Consider the following 19,248-nt stretch of genomic DNA (forward strand, 5'->3'; position numbering starts at 1 on the left):
ACTTGTCGTCTTGGTTGGGGTGCAAAAAGCCATGGCTCGTTTCGGAAGAGCATCCATTATAGTCTTCTCCGTCGGTACTGTAATGGCTCTGAGCACGGTTCTGATGACAAGCTTTGGGGCTCTTGATGTTTGGACAGATTATGCAGCAGGCAAGGACATGGGTTTCAAACTACCATGTTAAAGCATGAATCCTCAGATCTTTTCAGCTCCGGTCCGAAGAGACAGAGATCCAATAGGGTTTCGGGTTCTGGTTTGTAAAACATACTACTGTTTTTCTCTTTTCTTTTTTGTTATGACATGTGCTTGTGTTCCATAGCTGCCTCCTGCAGAGGTTAAAGCTTTCCCTGTGTAAGAAAATAGTGTTTGGAAGAAAAAAAAAACATCATCTACATAAGACCTTGTCAGCTAGAGCTCTGAAATGACCTCTATATTAGAGGTAAAATTGGAGCAAGACAAAGGTTTTGATTCACATATTTGTATATTTGATGATTTGTGGTTGTGATTTAAGCCCTCCAATGAAACAGCAGTTAACCACCTATTATTCTTGTCACTAGAGAACTATTGGTTAATCAAGAACTTCGATATGTACCTTTAAGCTTGTGACTGATCTCGAGTTCTCCTATGATTTATCTTTTTGGTACCCTGCAAGAGAACAATAACCAGAAGATGTCTTAACGTTAAAACAAGTAATCACTAAACTCGATATAGCACATTCATAGTTCTACCTTCTGGATCAGACAGTTTCCTGAGAACATGTAGTTTATGGCTTGTTCTTCCAGAAACTGGATACATAATATGTCAGAGAAGAATACATTAAACATTTACGGTAGTACTAAACAAGAAGTTTCCCAGACAACATGAGCGAAGTCACATTGCCCGAGACACAGGCTCCCAAAGGGCCGAAACAAATCTGTGCAGTCACAACACACCACAATCAGGAATTCCAAACTACGACCCCCAAGAGAACTGTGAAACCATTTGACATAAATCTTCAGCCTCTTGATAATCTGTCATATGCCCAATCTTAGCCTGATGCAAACATCTTAATTAGAGAAAAGACCTGCAGGAAAAACTTCAGATTTACTAGAAATAGAATAAAGCAGGCCAAACTAAGTTAACAGCCCTCGGAATCAAACCTGCTGGCTTTTGGTCTCTCATTAAGCAATGTCACCACTCCATCTTTTGTAAATTCTGCTTTACACAGTCCTCTGCGCTGCCAACATCACTATTCGCAGTGATATCATGTCTCTTCAATGCAGAAAGTGGTTGTCTTTTACCAGTACCTATTTCCCATTTCCTGCGCTTGTCAAAGGGAATGCTAACAGTGCCCTCTTTTTTCCGCTGATATTTAGGAAGCAATAAATCAGCTTCCGGATTTGGTTAAACCCAATTTTCAAAGCCATTGCTCGTTACAACCCATGTTCCTTCAACGACAAGCATCAAATCGCACGAACTTGTGGATGAGACCTTAATAGTTTCACTAACTCATACGTCCATTCAAACAAATGAAATAAAATTTTTCTCTAAATTTTGTCATCTACATCGTTATCTTGCGTTTTCTCTCTCACCAACACAAAAACCAAACATTCAAGATCCTAAGGGAAAGATGAAATTTTCATGGAAAACAAAAATAAACCAGAACAGAAACACAAAGCTTCAAAATCCCAAGGGAAAGATGAACTTAGACCTACTGTCGCAGGCTCTCTGAAATAACCCTGTTAATTCCGGGAGACATCAAAACCTGTCCTTGTCAATCGAATTCGAGAAATTAGGGTTCTTGGATTTTACATAGAAGCCATCGGAGAAAGGGCAGAGGAGGAGGAGCCTGCTCGAAAATTCGAAATAAGATACAGCTTACTCTTAGGAAATTATAACGTTGCTTTTGTATTTTATATATAAAAAATAAATAATAAATAATTATTATATTCCTAAAAACTCGTGGGCCTATTTATGGGTATACGGGCCAACCGATTCAGCCCAACAACACAACGGTCAATTTTCCGGTCAGAAAGTACTAAACTCCCATGCGAGATGCAATCGGTTCTCAATCCGACGTGTCAGAACAAGGAATCATTAGTACACATGTCAAAATATTATTGGCTGAATCCATATCAAGTTATCTAAGAAAAACACTGGAACAGATAAGGTGTTCTTGTTGATGCCCGAATCCAACCACATAATCATATACCCCTCACTGTCTTACCACCGAAAAATATAATCCCAACGTATCTGAGGGAGAAACAGAGAATCCAAAAAAAAAAATGGCGCAAGCTCTGACTCCGATGACCGGCTTACGTGGCACGTCTCAGGCAGTGTTGGAAGGGAGCCGGCTGAGAGCGGCGGGGGGGGGGGGGGGGGGGGGTTTGGTGGTGAGGGCTCAGAGTCAGAGCGAGGCGGCGCCGGAGACTAGCCGCCGCGCCGTGATTGGGCTCGTGTGTCATTTCTAGCCGGCTTGTTAGGAGGTGTCTTCGGGATAGGAGGTGGAATGCTTATAAGCCCTCTTCTTCTTCAGGTTGGAATAGCACCAGAGGTAATCGAAACCCAAGTTTCTCCATTCTGCTCAATAAGAAATCACTGTAGCACAAGTCTTCTCAATCCTATAAGCTTCTGACATGAACTCAGGTGACAGCTGCAACAACTTCTTTCATGGTGTTCTTCTCAGCCACGATGTCTGCAGTGCAGTATTTGCTACTAGGTCGCCGATGCTATTCCGATCAAAGTCGGTCCTCCTCCGCCTCCCTCCGGCGGTCTCCGTAAGTTACCATGTTTTGAACTGTTTTTAGTTGATTATACGAATTACCAAAATAAAATTATTATTGATTTTTTTTTTTAGAGAATAAAGAGAACCTTCATGCTCATTCCGCATTTAGGTTTGGTTCGGTAATATTTGGTTTTTTTTTATTTATATCTATTTGGTTTTTATATGAGGTTTAGTTCGAGTCAATTTTAGATTTGATTTGGTTATAGTTAAATTTTGGTTTTTCCTTTACTGTGATATTTGGTTGGGATTAGATTTTTTATTTTTTTAGAAAAATAATTCTTTATTATGTAATATTCTTTTTTTTTTGTAAAAAATATTATGTAATATTCAAATACAGTAACATAATACATTATTATTTATATCACACTACTTTTTCGTTCCAGTATTTGCTATCAATTTACTACAATCCAAAAACAGTTTATTAAGATTTTTCAGTAAAGAACTCAAGAAAATGGACGTGTTTTGAGTATGGAAACTTTTTTTTTTAATTATTATTATTATTTCCGGCAGCGGGGACGTTGAACTCGGACGAAGCGAGAGATCTGAAACTGCCGTACAAGGACAGGTTCTTCTTGCAACCTCTGTCACCGACGGAAGCGGCGGCTCGGGCCAAGGAGTCGGCGAAAGAGATCGTGAACGTGAAGGCGTTCATCGACAAGAAGGCGTGGCCGTACGTTCAGAACGACCTCCGCCTGAGGGCCGAATACCTCCGTTACGATCTCAACACCGTCATCTCCTCCAAGCCCAAGGACGAGAAGCAGAACCTCAAGGAACTCACCGGAAAGCTCTTCCAAAGCATCTCCGGCGTCAGTTTCCGCTCTTAGGATCCCGTCCAACTCCCCGTTATCGTTTTTTTTTTTTGTTTTGATCTGATATCTTTTTTTTTTGTTGTGGCGGCAGCTGGACCATGCGGCGAAGATAAAGAGCACTCCGGAGGCGGAGAAGTACTACGCGGAGACGGTTTCGAGCTTGAACGATGTTCTTGCCAAGCTCGGTTAATAAGAAGAAAGATCTGTTTTGTTGTAATTATGTTCATTTTGTCCAAATACTTTGGCCATCTTCTTCTTCTACTTCTGTCTGAATTCTCCACCATTTACAGTTCCAGTTCCAGTCTCGGAGTTCAACCTTAATCTAAGTTCTTAGGTAGGATCTTGTTCATGGGCTCATCGGATTTATCTAGCTTTACACTTAGCATGATCCTTTTGAATCTGTTTTCCGTAAATTTAAATGCCAAATGTGCAGCGATGTACTCTCACCGTTTGAATTTATTGGATAGGATTCTGGAACATGGACCCGTACATTAGGTTATGTAAAACTAATTTACAGAGAGTGAAAATCTAGGTTAAAACCCTAGGTCGAGCTATAGGTACGGGCGTGGATCGGATTGATACATTGATTTGTTTTGGGTCTTAAAAATTGAACTTTGGATGTTCAAAAAAAAAAATACTCGGTTACTATCAAGTAATGTATTACTTATACCCGAATTTCAAGATACATTAAGGTTAATATTATCATTCTTTATAAATATTAGAAATACGTTTGTAATTTAGAAAATCGATGATAATTTTTGGGATTTTAAATAAACGGGAGATAATCTTTTCGATTCATACATAATAATATAAACTACGATGTATCGGGTTGTGGAAAATATACATATTGAGGCTCTTTTTTTGCAGATTCATCGATTCTTGGAGCATGATTTCATGTCAATTCTTATCAATGGCGGAAAAAGAGACAAAGATTAATTGAAGCAAACAGACATAGAAGATGGATCAATACAGTTACGTACATGTGATTCCTGTCATGTCCAAAAAGAGAAAGATCACCAAAGTTTCATCAGCATATAACTCGGAAAGAACTTCATCAAGCAGGGTCCGAACGCTTCTGTTCTCGCGAGGCGGCGGTTGCAGACACGTAATAAGCAACGGAGAAGAGGCCGTGGACGAAGCAAAGTATCCCTCCGATGGACAGAACCCGATGGTGAGAAAACCCGCAAGATTTCCTCGATCTCGAATTCGCCATCGTCCCCACGATCAGCATCGAGAACGCCACCACCAGTGCGATCCTGAGATAACATCATAAAACAATGTCGGAATCATCTCTCCGCAAGTTTCTTTCTTTCGTTCAAGATTCCGAGATTCTACCAGGAGAAGACGAGGGATGCCACTGCAAGCTGCTTGTTGGCGGAGGAAGCTTCAAGGTCTTCCCTTGACCGGACGCAAACACAGCCGCCGAGCAAATTGGCCGTGACATGGGCCAGAGCCACGAGCACGGCCGCAGCCAAGCCTAGCTTGAAGGCTGTGTAACTCGGATCTCTACACTCGAATATCCACATCCTCAAATGCTTCACCTGTTCACCATCATATATACGTCATATTCCTATCATCAATTTCATCTAGGGTGAGCGTTAAAACCCGATACATGGCCGCAGCCAAGCGTAGCTTGAAGGCTGTGAAACTATTTCACGGTTACTCGGCTGCAAAACGAGCCGAGTACAGATGGAACGAAATGAAGAACCCATACCTCGGGTTCGGATTCGGGGTTTTGATGCCGCGTGATGGATGGGGACGTGCAAATATAAACCATCTGTTTTAGGTTAATTACAATAATATCTAAATCCATTTTGTTACAAAATCATCATTTTAGGTAATCAACCCGGTCAATAAAAATTTATAGATTTTAACGAGTTTAGGTATCTGCGGATACCGTTTGTCATCAAAGTTACTTGACTCTCACCTAGTCGAGATCGAGATACTTCGATCAGCAAACCATAAGAACCAAGCCGAGTACTCTGAAAACTCAGATATCCGATACATAATTACCGTTAATTTTAATATAACTAGTATTTTGATGTGAACCCATTACTACAATTTGAATTCATATCCCGCATAATATATTTTCACTCGAGGACTTCTGCTTTTAAAAAGATATTAACAATGTATACCTTGTTCTGAGCTGTTTCGGCTTGAATACCAAGAATTCCGGCCGAAACATCCATGGCCAAGATCAATATGCATATCAAGAACCCGAAATTTTTCGACATTTTCTGAGGAAATGTTATGAGCTTTCAATTGAGCGAAAATGGTTGTCGTAAAATAAGGAATGATGCCAAATTTGCAAACGTGTTCTTGTATATTAAAGGCGGTAGCTTTCGCAGAGATCTAGGTTGGATGGAATAAGAATAAAGTGTATGAGAACCCTCTTTTGCATGCACATTACCAAAGTTTACGTATGTATGTATGTATGTATGTATGTATGTATGTATGTATGTATGTATGTATGTATGTATGTATGTATGTATGTATGTATGTATGTATGTATGTATGTATGTATGTATGTATGTATGTATGTATGTATGTATGTATGTATGTATGTATGTATGTATGTATGTATGTATGTATGTATGTATGTATGTATGTATGTATGTATGTATGTATGTATGTATGTATGTATGTATGTATGGTTTCTTTTATTCCTTCTTTGCTCAATACTTACTCTTTTGGGTATTCCTGATTCTTTGACAGAGTGGCCAAGAAAAGAAGGAACATAAAATTGCCAATCACATTTTTTCATGTACGTTGGCATGGCATGTAAAAGTGTTGCGATTACAGAAAATGCGATGGCGTTTGCGTTTTCAGGGCGATCTGCTGTGCGCAAATTACCGTTTTGCCACTGCGCGAACTGTTACGAACGAATCCCGTACGGGATTTTAATTGAGATGGGCCTGTGATTGAAGATAAATGGGCCTACTATACTGCGGCCCAAAACCAGTCATCCAAAAATAATAAATAACTAAAATATTAAATTAGATTAAAAAAATAGATATTAAAAAAATTGTGCAACGTTGGTTGGAGATACTGTAATTTTTGGTTTTAGACATCCATTGTAGCTTCAACCCCATCGATTCCTTATGTTCTTCGAGTTCAGTTCACGCCCCTGAAAACCCTAAAATCCACCGAATCGGAACTCTAAGACAGACACAGAAAAATCTGAAGCGAAGAAGTTGAAAATCCAGTAGCCCATTTCAGCAAAAAGATGGATCTTCGCTGTTGCCTTTTCCTCCTCCTCCTCCTCCTCCTTCTTCTTCCCGAAACAGATTGGAACCCATTTGCCTTCACCGATCCCGACGACGATGGAGCTCGAGAAGATTCGGCCGACGATCTCGGTGGCTGCAATTCTCAAGACGGTACCTTTTTTTTGTCCTTTGTCTCGACTTATTATGTGCATATATCTTCACTACTCTATAAACCGTATTCGAATTAAATATTCAGGTTCCGTTCATTCCTGGATTGAATACGAATCGGATAGTGGTATTATGCATCCAGTCATATGATCCAATCCGTACAATCTAGGGTTCTCATTTTATGTAACAACTCTGTTGATCTAAGACACTATTTAGTTGCTAGAGAATATATCGGCTTTCTTTTGAAAAAAAACGTATGTTTCTTTCTCACATGTTCATGGAATCTTGTTCACCGTTTGTTTCGGAGTCACTTAATATTTTTGGTAAACATTTATGGATTTTGTTAGTGAAGAGTTTCTGTTTTTGGACAGATGTTGTTGTCTGCGATTATAGTATCTTGTTGGTGATATCGTTGGCTCTAAGGGTTAGGACATCTACCTCTAATCACAACAATCAAACAAACTGTTTCGAAACACTTATTCATATAATCCTGCCGTCCTTCCTGGGACAAATTCATATACTTTGGAGGACGTCGGAATTTAAAAAGAAAAAAAAAAGGCAGAACCCATCATTGCCGTAAATCTGGAAAAATGGAGCCTTTTTTTCTGATTCGGGGAGGAATCAGTTCTAATGTCTTGCTTCTAATGGGAATATGTTTTATATTTGTCTTCAGCGTTGAGTTCCATGTTGTTGCTCGTGCCTATGAGGAGAGTCAGGTATGCAAGGTTTTTTTTCCATTGGTTCGTTTGTTCTTCGGTCATTTCATCCGGAGTTGGTTCAAATGGTTCGTTGTGATCTAATGAGGTCGTTTTTACGGTTGACAGATTCATATAGTGTACCTGGGTGAGAAACAGCATGATGATCCCGAGCTCGTCACTGATTCCCATCATAAAATGCTGGAATCGGTTTTCGGAAGGTAGGAAGAAAGTCGGTACTCTTATCTCATGTGGTTTTGACAAACGGTTTGGGATTTTATTTGTTTTATCTGACACTTAGTTGCTTAATTTGGTTATGAATACAGCGAGGAATCTGCACGTGAGTCGCTCATCTATAGTTACCGGCATGGATTTTCTGCCTTTGCAGCCAAGCTTACAGACTCCCAAGTAAAGAAACTTTCAGGTGCTTAACATCTTTTCACATACATAAGTTTAATTGTCATCGGAAATCGAAACTTGTAGTCCATCTTCTGACCGTCTGTTGATTGTTTAATCCCAGTTCATCCCGATGTCATCGGTGTCAGACCAAATAGGAACCTTAAGATGCTCACAACAAGGGTTTTTGACTACTTGGGCCTTTCACCGAGTTTGCCAACCGGACTTCTCCCTGACACCAACATGGGCAGAGATGTTATCATCGGTGTTATTGATTCGGGTACTTGTATATATCCGTCTCTCTTTCTCAATCACGTTTTTCTTCAGATAAGTTGTTGATAAGCTTAAGCTGCATTCAGGGATAATGCCGGAATCTGAGTCATTCAACGATGAAGGGCTGGGACCGATACCAAAACACTGGAAGGGACAGTGTGTGGCCGGGGATAATTTCGACCCAGCAAAGCATTGCAACAAAAAGCTAATAGGAGCAAGGTAATGTAACTAATGTTAGGAGGAATCAGTCTTTGTTTGCTCATTGATGCCTTATCGGAAAACCAAACAGGTACTATATGGATGGTTTCAAAGAAAAGAATGGCGCTGAAATTGCGTTCGATGATGAGTATAAGTCCCCTAGAGATGCTTATGGCCATGGAACAGCTTGTGCCTCGATAGCTGCGGGTTCTATTGTTCCGAACGCAAGCTATCGGGGTATGGCTAGAGGAGTCATGAGAGGGGCGGCTCCTAGGGCTCGTATTGCTTCGTACAAGGTGTGCTGGTTAAAGGGAGCAAGCTGTGGCTTGGCAGATACGGTCAAAGCGTTCGACGATGCTGTACACGATGGCGTCGATGTATTGTCTATCTCGCTCGGTGGCCAATCTCCCGTGGATTCGGAAATCGATGGAACCGATGATATAGCTTTGGGAGCATTCCATGCGGTAACAAAGGGTATTCCGGTAGTAGCTGCCGCTGGTAATGCAGGGCCTGATGCTCAGACTCTGGCTAATGTATCTCCGTGGATCTTGACAGTGGCGGCAACTACCCTTGACCGTTCATTTTCCGTGGTTATCACGCTCGGGAATAATCTGACAATTCGGGTAACTCATCCTTAAACCGAAGTAAGAATCAGCGGATTCAGCCTGTCTGATCGATACATTTTGTAACTCTTTCAGGGTCAAGCTGTATATAATCGCTCGGCAGTAGTATCCGAGGTGGTTCACATAGATGATTGGAACAGCAACACCAGTAGCTTACAAGGAAAAGTCGTGCTGATATTTTTGAAAAACGAAATGGATGTATTCATGGGTACGTCACAAGCAATGAGGACCCGCCCTGCTGGGGTGATTTATGTGAAGCCTTCTGATAGTATGTTTGAATCTTTCATCGGGATCCCAGAAATCTCCGTGAATTATGAAGCTGGAACTAAGATATTGCGATACATCCGTTCAACGAGGTATCATGATTGATGATTTTGACCTGCTTTCGTGATCGCAAAGAATTTGGCCACTGTTACGTATCTTCTTCTTTTGATGGCTATTAAACTGATCTGCTTTTCTCGCTCGCAGTTCACCCACGATTAGAATCAGCTCTACAGAGACGCCCGTAGGGCGACCTATTCCGACTAGAATCGCGGGGTTCTCAAGTAGAGGACCAAATTCGCTTTCTCCGGCCATCCTCAAGGTAATCTGGTCATCTCTATTTCCTCTCTTTAAATCAGTTCGTCAACAATCCTTGGTACCAAAGGTTAGTAACATTGTAAATGGTTAGAATAAGGTGAGCAAAAAGATCAAAACGGTACTTTTATCCGGTTTTGGTATAAAAATTTCAAAAGAAAATACAAATAAAGTCTCGGATGGCGAATAACACTGTAAATGGATAGAACAAGGCGATCTGTAATTGAAATTAAGAAATGAGAACTTAGTTTTATGGTGTTTTGCGAAATGCAGCCAGACATAGCGGCCCCGGGTTCACAAATACTGGTGGCTAGTATTATGAGTAACCCCAGGTTTGACACCGGGATTTCCTTGAACACGGGAACATCGTATTCAGCTCCTGCTGTTGCGGGAATCGTAGCACTTCTCAAATCTTTACACCCCGACTGGTCTCCTGCCGCGCTTAAATCCGCCGTTATCACAACAGGTTCTTTTCTCCGAATCCATCGAAAAACCAAACCCGTTTCTCGTTATATATTACACGACAATGCTGACTCATTTCGCGACTCCTTTTTTCTGTCTTTGAAGCATGGAAAACTGACCCATATGGACAGCCTATCTTCTCTGAGGGATCATCCCAGAAGCTCGCCGATCCATTCGACTATGGTGGAGGACTTATCAACCCGGAGAAAGCACGAGATCCCGGTCTTGTTTATGACATGGGCATCGAGGATTACATCCACTATTTCTGTGCCAGATCTTACAACGACTCTGCCATCTCGAAGCTCGTCGGGAAATCGGTAACGTGCCCGTCTCCAAGGCCATCGATTCTCGACGTCAATGTACCGTCAATCACGATTCCAGATCTCGACGAAGAGGCGGTCACCGTGACAAGGACGGTGACTAACGTAGGACCTGTGGACTCTGTGTACAGAGCCGTTGTCGAGCCTCCTCTTGGTATAAACATTCTGGTTAAACCAGAAGCTTTGGCCTTCAATTCCGACACAAAGAAACAGACGTTTTCGATGAGTGTTTCGACCAGTCATAAGACCAACACCGGATTCTTCTTTGGAAGCCTCGTTTGGACAGACGGGACAAGAAATGTGTCTGTTCCTTTGTCTGTTCGGACACAACTCGTAAAGCCTTAAAGAGACCTCCCAAGCTATTGGAACCGTGAAACAGATGCTCTGTATTTGTAAATGTTTTGAGTGATTGTGTGCTGAAACTCTTAGATTTGTTGGGTTTTATTTATTTATTTATTTTAGTGTGTTAATAATATCTTCTGAGTTGAGTTTTTGTTCTGCAATAAACCGATTCCCTGTTTTTTTTTTTTTTTTTTTTTTTAAATGGCAGGGTAACGGTGGATACCCATACTTGTCAAAAGATTTGCCCAATTTCCGGATATTTATGTCCATCTTTACAAACTGTGCCAACATGGATGTATCTATATGTGTAAAGATTTGCCCAATTTCCGGATATTTATGTCCATCTTTACAAACTGTGCCAACATGGATGTATCTATATGTGTACGTATACATGTAGGTAAGTAAAAAACCCAATTACTTTGACCTCTAACTGAATTCTCTTTTACATAACAAACTAACACTTATGACTAAAGATTCTCTCTCTCTCCTGATACTGAAGAGAGTGTATGTGAGAAACACCTATTTAACCAGACAACTTCCATGTCAGAAGAAGAAGTTAAACGCATTTCAAGAATTAAATGGATCCACTAAACGCATTTCAAGAATCAGTCTCTGTGTCGGTCACCAAACGGAGGATTGGCCACAGGAAAAACAATAAGAACAACGAGGGAGATGACAGTAAATTCACATCTAAGAACCTCGAAGCCGAGAGACGTCGAAGACAGAGGATACATTCCCGGCTTCTCGCCCTGCGTTCTCACGTCCCCGTCATCACCAACGTAATCCGAAACTCGGGTTTGATCCTCGTGTATATGAGGACGATATGTGCGGTATGTATGTGGATTGAGTTTACAATATATATCTGTGTGTTTTTGCAGATGAAGAAAGCGACTATAGTTGACGATGCGATAACATACATTCAAGATCTTCAGATGGAAGTGGAGAATCTTTCTAAGATGCTCCACGAAATGGAAGTTCCTGAAGTAGCGGTTGAAGAAGAAGAAGAAGAGATGGAGATGAAGCCGCGACTGAAAGATTCTCAATACGGGATCGGGGTTTTCTTCTTCACACCTTTCTTCGATCTTTGACTATGTTCTTGGATTCTTTCCAACAATTTTTTCATGATGAGATGATTGAATATATACATATATATACACACACACACACAGGAAGATGTTCATGTGAGTAAGATCGGCGAGAGCAAGTTCTGGTTGAAGATAATATCTGGGAAGAAAGCCGGCATCTTCACCAAAATCACAGAGGCCATGAGTTTCGTCGGATTCGAGATCATTGACATTAGCATTACCACTTTCAATGGGGTCATTCTTGTCTCCTCTTCTGTTCAGGTAACTCGGACTCAGATGTCGGTTTCAGACCATTTTTTTTTTTGGGCAGGAATAATTAAAGGGTTCCCTTTTTTTTCTTCTAAATCCGTTGAGTTCCAATTTCAGGGAATCCACGAGGGTTCAATTGATGTTGAACAGATGAGGAACTTGCTTGTGGAGGCCATGAGAAACGCATGAAGAATTGCAGATTCGCCATTATATAATACACATCAGTCCCATGAATTTTTATTAATTGATCACCATTTATTATTATTATTATTATTATTATTATTATTATTATTATTATTATTATTATTATTATTATTATTATTATTATTATTATTATTATTATTATTATTATTATTATTATTATTATTATTTAAAAAAATGATTTCGTCTTGTGAAATGAAATGTATTATGCATCAACAACTATAACGTTCAATATAATGACTATCATTATATCATATATTCAGCAATTATAACCAGAAGCAGGCTCTCGTTCCAATCAAGAAATCATTGAATTTCCATGAAAACTTCCATCAATAATTTCTCCAATTCTTTTCAATATCATTGATATTTGGTTGATTCTTGAATCAGTATTCATGTTCTTATAAACAAAAAAAAAACAAAAAACAAACGAACATCGGACGGTCTGAACCAGCCATTCACCGAGCGTCGATCACAGTGACAGTGACTTGGTTCACCGTCCAAGATTCATCGTCAGGTTGTCTGCTCGACGAAGAATCCGTTTCCAAAGGGCTTCTCCCGACACAGTAACCGGGCTGTCTCGGCTGCGGCATTGTCGCGGTCTCGCTTCCGAGCATCAACACTACCGATGACATCGTCGGTCTGTCTTCCGCCCGTTCTTGGACGCACAGAAGTCCGATCTGTATGCATCTCAGAACCTCGTGGTTCGGATACGAATCTCCGATCACCGGATCAACGATTTCGATCCCTTTCCCCTCTTTCCAATATCTCCAAGCCTGCGGAAAACGATCGGCGATTATAATCAGTTTGATCGATCCGTCGTTGCAGAAGAAGGAAGACGGAGAGAGAGATTGTTTTCTTGAGAGCTTACACTTCCGAGAAGATTGAGTTCGGTGTTCGAGTTGTAGAATCCTCTGTTCCTCTTACCGCTTACAATCTCCAGAACCAAAACCCCGAAGCTGAAAACGTCGGATTTCACGGAGAATGTCCCGTCCATTGCGTATTCTGGTGCCATATAACCGCTGCGTGCATAAAGAACAAAACCTTCAAGGACAGTTCGTTAAAACATGTAAAAGTTCTGTTTGGTCGGAGATTGGAGATGATGCTTGCTTACTACGTTCCCACGACTTTTCTCGTGTTGGCTTCTGTCTCGTCCCCTCCGAAGATCCTCGCCATCCCGAAATCCGAGATTTTCGGGTTCATTTCTCTATCGAGCAAGACGTTACTGGCCTTCAAGTCTCTGTGGATGATCCTGAACCGCGAATCTTGATGAAGATACAAAAGCCCTCGAGCTATCCCGCAAACGATACTGAATCTCGTTTTCCAATCGAGCTTAGAGCTTCGGGTTTTATCTGAAACTGAAATCTAATCAGTATAATGAAATCTAGGGCTGGATTCTTGAAGGGTTATTAGTTATTAACATACCGAAGAGACTGGAATCAAGGCTTCGATTCTCCATGTACTCGTAAACCAACATTTTCTCGTTCATCTCAACACAACAGCCAAGAAGCCTGATAACATATTGAAGACAAAAATGAATAACGAGTTACTTCAAATACGAGTGATCGAAACGAAAGTAGGAGAATACCTGACGAGGTTCCTGTGCTGAAGCCTCGCGATTAACCTAACCTCGTTCTTGAACTCGTCGACCCCTTGAACCGACGTTTTGGATAGCCTCTTCACAGCGATTTCTTGACCGTCAAGCAACCTCCCCTGCCATGCATTACATATAAAAACATACACAGCTGAATATGCATGCATGCATGCATCCACGTCCACATCTTGAAGATGTTAGGGTTTTTTTTTCTTCCTTCTGTGAATGTTTTTACCTTGTAAACACTGCCGAAACCGCCTTGTCCGAGCTTGTTGCTGTCTGAGAAATTCTCTGTAGCCATGGCGATCACTTCAAGCTCAAACAATGGCAGTTCAATTTCCTCTCTTTTGCCTTCGCTCGACACGTGTCTCCTGCTTGATATCACCGCCTCTTTCATTAGCAGATCTCGGCTTCTTTCTGGGTTCGCTGTTTTTTTTTCAGACATTAAAAAAAAACATTGTATTAAGAATTTAAGAGTAATCAGTGAGAAATTAACTCATCATAATCCAGGTTTATTAGTCATTATCCTATAATAAGATAAGATAATGTGGATTAATTAATTAATTAATTACCATTAGGCTCAGCGATTGATCTCGTTTTCTTCTGCTTCCTCTTCCAAAGACAGAAAAAAATTGAACCCAGAAACAGGACGCCAAAGCTGACGACCAAACCTGTAACTAGGGCATTTCTACTGCTTTCGTCCCCTGAGATGCGAATCAGACATATAAATATATCAGCTTCATGATATATATATATATATATATATATATATATATATATATATATATGTATAGTGAGGGTTAGAGTTATCTATGAAATTATAATCACTAATAGAAATTGAATGCTTCGAAAATGCATACGAAAGAAATTGAATACTGAAATTTTAATAAAAAAAAAAAAGTAATTTCATGATTTATAATAAATACTAAAAATATTTTATAATTTTAAAAAATTAAAAGCAATTATCGTAATGTGTAATAAAATCATAAATATTTCTATATGGGATTTTTTAGATGAAAAAAAAAACCCAATTCGCACAGATTAAGATAGCGTGCGAATGGTAATTCCTAATTGAATCGTTGGATAATTTTGATATTTGTTTCCCTTTTTTTAATCCACTTTTTATGTTCTTTAACAAAGAGATGCCATGATAAAGCATTTTAGGAAAATTAAGAGGGAACACCTAACTGGCCCACAAAATCGTCTCTCTCCTGAATCATTGGACCGACTTTTGTTTCTAAGATTGGTCCTAAAGCAACCAAAAATTGAAAGAAAAAAAAAATGGTCTTGAGATTTTATTTTGCAATCGAAATGTTAGCTCGCTTAACTCATATATATTCCCTTTTAAATAATAACCTGAGAAATTTCAGTTTTTATTTATTTAATTTAGTTTCTGGAACAATGGAAAGGTAGGGGGAGACTTGGGCCTCCGAAGGAAGTCAGGATCGTCGGCCTAATTCAGACACGTCGGTCCATGGTGGGCCCATCTCCACCCTCCGTGGTTTCAAATTTCAATCGTGTGTCAATTTTACATCCCAACAAAAATAAAAATAGTATAAATGTTACAAGAAAACATTTCAAGTCTTAAAGAGTGTGTATTTACGTTTTCATTTTTCACAACTGCTCAAGTAATGTATCACCTTAAATTTTATATTAATATACAATTTTTATAATATTATTAGATTTTTATTTTAAAATATTATTTTTTATTAAAAAGTTTAAAATGTAAATCCATCGTTTTTAATATTATTATTTTAAAATATAATAATATGAAAAAATGATGATATTATTTTTGTAAAAAAAATGGAGAATATTTTTTTTTATTTTTTTTAAAAAGGAGAAAGGAAAAGAGAGAGAGATTTTAAAAAAATAACTTGGAAAGAAAAACAAAAGAAAAGCATGAAACACGAATCTGCGAGGAAGAAGTGGGGAAAGACGCAGCAGCAACTTAGAAAAGGCAAAAGTGATTATAATGCCTCTTCTCTTTTATGTGCGACGATACATGTACACATTCATTTCATTTACATGTATGTCCCCATTGTGTCTTTCCATATATATATGTAATTATAACCTATAATATATTTAAACATCTTAAATATCTTTTGTTATATGATCAAGGTGATTATATTAGATTCACTGTTTTTTTTTTTGGGGGAGAAGATTATTGTGTAATTATATGTTTTGTTAAATTTAAACTTAATAATTATAATGATGAATTCTAATGGAATTGACACACTGCTTACTACGATCAGGGACCATGCAATGATCATTTCATATATCATCAAAGAAGAAGAAGGAGAACTGACCGAGATCAGAAGCAGACAATCTGACAAAAAGATCCTGTCCGCCATCGGAGTAAGCTCGAATGTCCAGAAGATCGCCGACCCAAATCACGCAACCCGACCCGCCATTCCTTATATCCGTATTCGCAAACGCCGTACACTCGCAGTTCCTCCTACACCTCTCCTCGCACTCCTTCGTCCCCACCGTACGGTCCACCATCGCCGCCGTCGTCTCCGGCAACTTCATCTTCCTCAGCCGCAAAAACTTGTCTCCGCCGCAGCTCAGCCGCGTCTTCCTCACGCACCCTCCCGACCCGTCTCGCAACGCCCACGCCTGTGGGTTCCTCGGCTCGAACCCTCTGATGCAGTTACACACCGGCGACGTGTTCGTGTCGCAGTACCCGTACGAGCCACACTCTTTGAAGTTGTCGCACTGATCCTTTGGCGCGTACCAGAACCGGTTCCACTCCTGCTCCGTCGGAATCCATGTGAATCTCTGCAATAACCCAGACGAGCTCACGCTCAGTCTCGAGTAAATGGAGCTGTTCGTGACGTGGAACGAGTACGTGACCTCGTCCTTGCTCGCCGTGAAATTGAACGTCATGTACTTCAGTGGCTGCATCTCCGGTACGCCGCTAAACCGGACTCCGTTCCACGGCCCGCTTCGATACACCCTTGAATCTCTGTTCCAGAGGAAGATTTCAGGGAAGCCTCGGGATTCGAGCTTGAACAAGAAATCTCCGGTGGAGGGATCATCCGGGCTTCGCCAAGAGGTTATGTATCTGTCGAATCCGGTTCTCAGATCCCAACCGAGTTTCATCTCGGGGAGCAATGTGTCCGTCGGGTGATCGAAGCTTTGCCACAAGAACTCATCCGGGTTGTTGTTTTCCGAGTCTCTGAACACGAAATTTCCATTGTCGAGGAGCTCTGCAACCGGAGATTTGACTTCTCCGGTCAGATTCGTCGACCAGACGGGGTTATCAGCTTGATCGAAGAGGGCGAGGTTTCTGTCGGAGATCTTGAGAGTTCCGGAGGAATTGGAGAGAGGGTTGTCTCTGTTTGCGACCCAGACATATGTTCGCTTCGGGATGGTCTTGTACCAAATCCCCAGATACCAACTGTTCCGAGAATCGCTGGGCTTGAAGAATCCGAGCTCGAACACACCGCCGGGAGAGACAAGGGTCCGATTCTCAGAAACCGTGAGATTTTGGGTAGACGATAAAGTGTCGACAGAGATCGAAATCGCTGGGAATAAAACAGAGAAGAATGCTGAAAGGAAGAAGAAGAAGCAGGTGATGTAAGAATGGTGGTTGTTTGGTACACCTCTCATGTCTCCGTCAGTTTCATATGTTCATGTCCGAACGCCAGAGACTATAGAGAGAGAGAGAGAGATGGGAATGGTCTGTGTTGAATTTAAATGCGAATTATATAGTTTCATTTTGTATGGTGGAGAGAGGAAAGGGAGGATACAAATTCGTATTGACTATACGTTTATTATTATTATTATTATTATTATTCGGTACAGCGACAATATAGATACGTGTATGTATAGAATCGTTTTTCTCGGTCTCTTTGTTCGTATCTGTCGTGTGCCACGAGAACACGGACGAGGGGCTTTCACATTCACCGGCCGATCCAAAATTTCCATCTGATTTGTTTCCCAATTAGAGCATACCACGTTTTTTTTATTGGGCTAGATGCAAAAATATTAGGGTTTTTTTTTCTATTTGTTTTTAAAAAAAATTATTGATTAATTTTTAAATAAAATTTATTATTTTTTCCAATTCGGTGTAAACTTGAATTTAAAATTTTAAAAGATGACATGATTCAATTTTTTATTGTAGTCGCATTCCATTTAGACAGGAATTTAATTCATAAGCCGACTGAAATGCCCTCCCCTAAACGAAAATGTTGCCATCTGCATTTAAATGTTTTTTTTTGGTTGAAATCTGCATTTAAATACTTTTTTTTAGATAATGGGTATCGCGGACCGATACCCAAATTAATCCCGAGATCAGGAGTAAACCATATGATTGGAATTACGATTCTCTTTCCGATTTGAGATTCGAAATCAAGACGGAGTATATGGTTTCTGTTTTCGTTTCACCGGTTGAACTATAAAATTTTTTAAATGTTGGAAGGGACATTTCATTATTTACTGTATAAGATACGTTTCTTTCATTAATAAGAACACTAGAGCTAGAAATGTACTAATCAATTAATGAACGAATCCGGTCCCAAGTTTCTTAATGGCGATATTGCGAGTTTCTATTATCTTCGTATTCCATTTTTTTTTAGTTTTTGATTTTTTTTATATTAATTTCAATATAATTTATGTTCTATTCGGGTCCAATTTGATTTAGATACAATTTTCTTCATCAATAAAAATATCTTATATGCATTTTGAATTATATAAGCTTGATTTAAAATATAATTTCATTTTTTTACCGTAATTAATAATCATAACTGCACTCGGGGAGTGGTTAGAGGAATATATATATAATATGGGTGATTCCTCGAACCGTGATAGCGATATTTTGGAACTTGAAGTTATTTTTATTAACCATTTCAATTAAGTTTTTATTTTAATTCCTGTAACCATTTCAATTAATTTTAAAAAATATTTTTGAACTTGAACGTTATTTTTGTTTACAGTTAGTCCCTATATATGTATTATATACAGTCACACTCAAATTAAAATTAACTAGGAATAGGTCCGCATCAGATAATACTACATGCTCTTACATAAAATTTCTGAAAATTCTTATCATTTTTATCCGTTTTTTTTGTAGATCTGATTATATCTAATTCAAAGGTATAAAATATTTTTATTGTTAAATAATCAAATCTGGCCTAATAAATTCAACTTTTTTTTATCATTTTTAAATATTGATGAATTTTAAATTGCGAAAAAAAAGGCTGTTAAATAAATTTCCACACGGTCTGGAATCAAAGGTTGCAGCACCACAAATATAATAATATCCGAAGGCGTATGAAACACGTCGGTCCCC

At 39.6% G+C, this 19,248-nt stretch overlaps 6 protein-coding genes and 1 long non-coding RNA gene across 11 annotated transcripts in view; 4 read left to right on the top strand and 3 right to left on the bottom strand.

The window, feature by feature from the left end:
* LOC104813356 overlaps window positions 1-2,690 on the top strand; it is a 4,241-nt gene extending 1,551 nt beyond the window's left edge. The window contains exon 4 of one of the 2 annotated variants that reach the window (XM_019202432.1): window positions 2,463-2,690. In XM_019202432.1, coding sequence (XP_019057977.1) covers window positions 2,463-2,611 — 149 coding nt within the window. In that variant the 3' untranslated portion in view covers window positions 2,612-2,690. Of the gene's footprint in view, window positions 1-40; window positions 207-2,462 lie in introns of those variants that run through there. The other variant, XM_010540914.2, reaches the window with a different exon arrangement.
* Window positions 284-1,841, bottom strand: LOC109116616. The gene is made up of 4 exons (XR_002024089.1): window positions 1,137-1,841; window positions 726-1,060; window positions 590-642; window positions 284-323 (listed from the first exon to the last, which is right to left on the bottom strand). It is a non-coding gene; the product is annotated as an uncharacterized LOC109116616 (long non-coding RNA).
* LOC104813357 (oxygen-evolving enhancer protein 3-2, chloroplastic-like) lies at window positions 2,613-3,956 on the top strand. Its single transcript, XM_010540915.2, has 4 exons — window positions 2,613-2,651; window positions 2,696-2,753; window positions 3,272-3,567; window positions 3,662-3,956. The coding sequence occupies exons 1-4, from the start codon at window positions 2,613-2,615 to the stop codon at window positions 3,758-3,760; spliced, it is 492 nt and encodes a 163-aa protein (XP_010539217.2). The 3' UTR covers window positions 3,761-3,956.
* A 400-nt stretch (window positions 3,957-4,356) lies between these two features.
* On the bottom strand, window positions 4,357-5,905 carry LOC104812948. Of its 2 annotated transcripts, none has more exons than XM_019202388.1 (3): window positions 5,285-5,333; window positions 4,906-5,111; window positions 4,357-4,826 (listed from the first exon to the last, which is right to left on the bottom strand). In XM_019202388.1, exons 2-3 carry the CDS (start codon window positions 5,094-5,096, stop codon window positions 4,625-4,627), a joined length of 393 nt encoding a protein of 130 aa, XP_019057933.1. In that variant the 5' UTR covers window positions 5,097-5,111; window positions 5,285-5,333; the 3' UTR covers window positions 4,357-4,624. The 2 variants fall into 2 exon arrangements, with proteins under 2 accessions (XP_019057933.1, XP_010538682.1); XM_010540380.2 differs by lacking the exon at window positions 5,285-5,333 and adding an exon at window positions 5,706-5,905 and having other exon boundaries at window positions 4,358-4,826.
* An 897-nt stretch (window positions 5,906-6,802) lies between these two features.
* On the top strand, window positions 6,803-10,980 carry LOC104812949 (subtilisin-like protease SBT3.12). Its single transcript, XM_010540381.1, has 11 exons — window positions 6,803-6,947; window positions 7,618-7,660; window positions 7,769-7,860; window positions 7,966-8,063; window positions 8,160-8,315; window positions 8,395-8,527; window positions 8,598-9,129; window positions 9,205-9,485; window positions 9,598-9,712; window positions 9,979-10,171; window positions 10,273-10,980. Exons 3-11 carry the CDS (start codon window positions 7,838-7,840, stop codon window positions 10,830-10,832), a joined length of 2,091 nt encoding a protein of 696 aa, XP_010538683.1. The 5' UTR covers window positions 6,803-6,947; window positions 7,618-7,660; window positions 7,769-7,837; the 3' UTR covers window positions 10,833-10,980.
* A 424-nt stretch (window positions 10,981-11,404) lies between these two features.
* LOC104812950 (transcription factor DYT1-like) lies at window positions 11,405-12,436 on the top strand. Its single transcript, XM_010540382.2, has 4 exons — window positions 11,405-11,608; window positions 11,708-11,884; window positions 11,999-12,175; window positions 12,281-12,436. The coding sequence occupies exons 1-4, from the start codon at window positions 11,408-11,410 to the stop codon at window positions 12,350-12,352; spliced, it is 627 nt and encodes a 208-aa protein (XP_010538684.1). The 5' UTR covers window positions 11,405-11,407; the 3' UTR covers window positions 12,353-12,436.
* Window positions 12,437-12,670: 234 nt separating this feature from the next.
* LOC104812951 (receptor-like serine/threonine-protein kinase SD1-8) lies at window positions 12,671-17,684 on the bottom strand. Of its 3 annotated transcripts, none has more exons than XM_010540383.1 (8): window positions 16,262-17,675; window positions 14,528-14,659; window positions 14,191-14,381; window positions 13,950-14,074; window positions 13,787-13,872; window positions 13,476-13,719; window positions 13,233-13,383; window positions 12,671-13,137 (listed from the first exon to the last, which is right to left on the bottom strand). In XM_010540383.1, the coding sequence occupies exons 1-8, from the start codon at window positions 17,565-17,567 to the stop codon at window positions 12,820-12,822; spliced, it is 2,553 nt and encodes an 850-aa protein (XP_010538685.1). In that variant the 5' UTR covers window positions 17,568-17,675; the 3' UTR covers window positions 12,671-12,819. The 3 variants fall into 3 exon arrangements, with proteins under 3 accessions (XP_010538685.1, XP_010538687.1, XP_010538688.1); XM_010540385.1 differs by having other exon boundaries at window positions 13,476-13,713; window positions 16,262-17,674; XM_010540386.2 differs by lacking the exons at window positions 12,671-13,137; window positions 13,233-13,383; window positions 13,476-13,719; ... (2 more) ...; window positions 14,191-14,381; window positions 14,528-14,659 and adding an exon at window positions 15,371-15,449 and having other exon boundaries at window positions 16,262-17,684.
* Window positions 17,685-19,248: the final 1,564 nt, after the last annotated feature.

This window comes from Tarenaya hassleriana, unplaced genomic scaffold (assembly GCF_000463585.1).
Source record: "Tarenaya hassleriana unplaced genomic scaffold, ASM46358v1 Cleome2, whole genome shotgun sequence".
Taxonomy (NCBI): domain Eukaryota; kingdom Viridiplantae; phylum Streptophyta; class Magnoliopsida; order Brassicales; family Cleomaceae; genus Tarenaya; species Tarenaya hassleriana.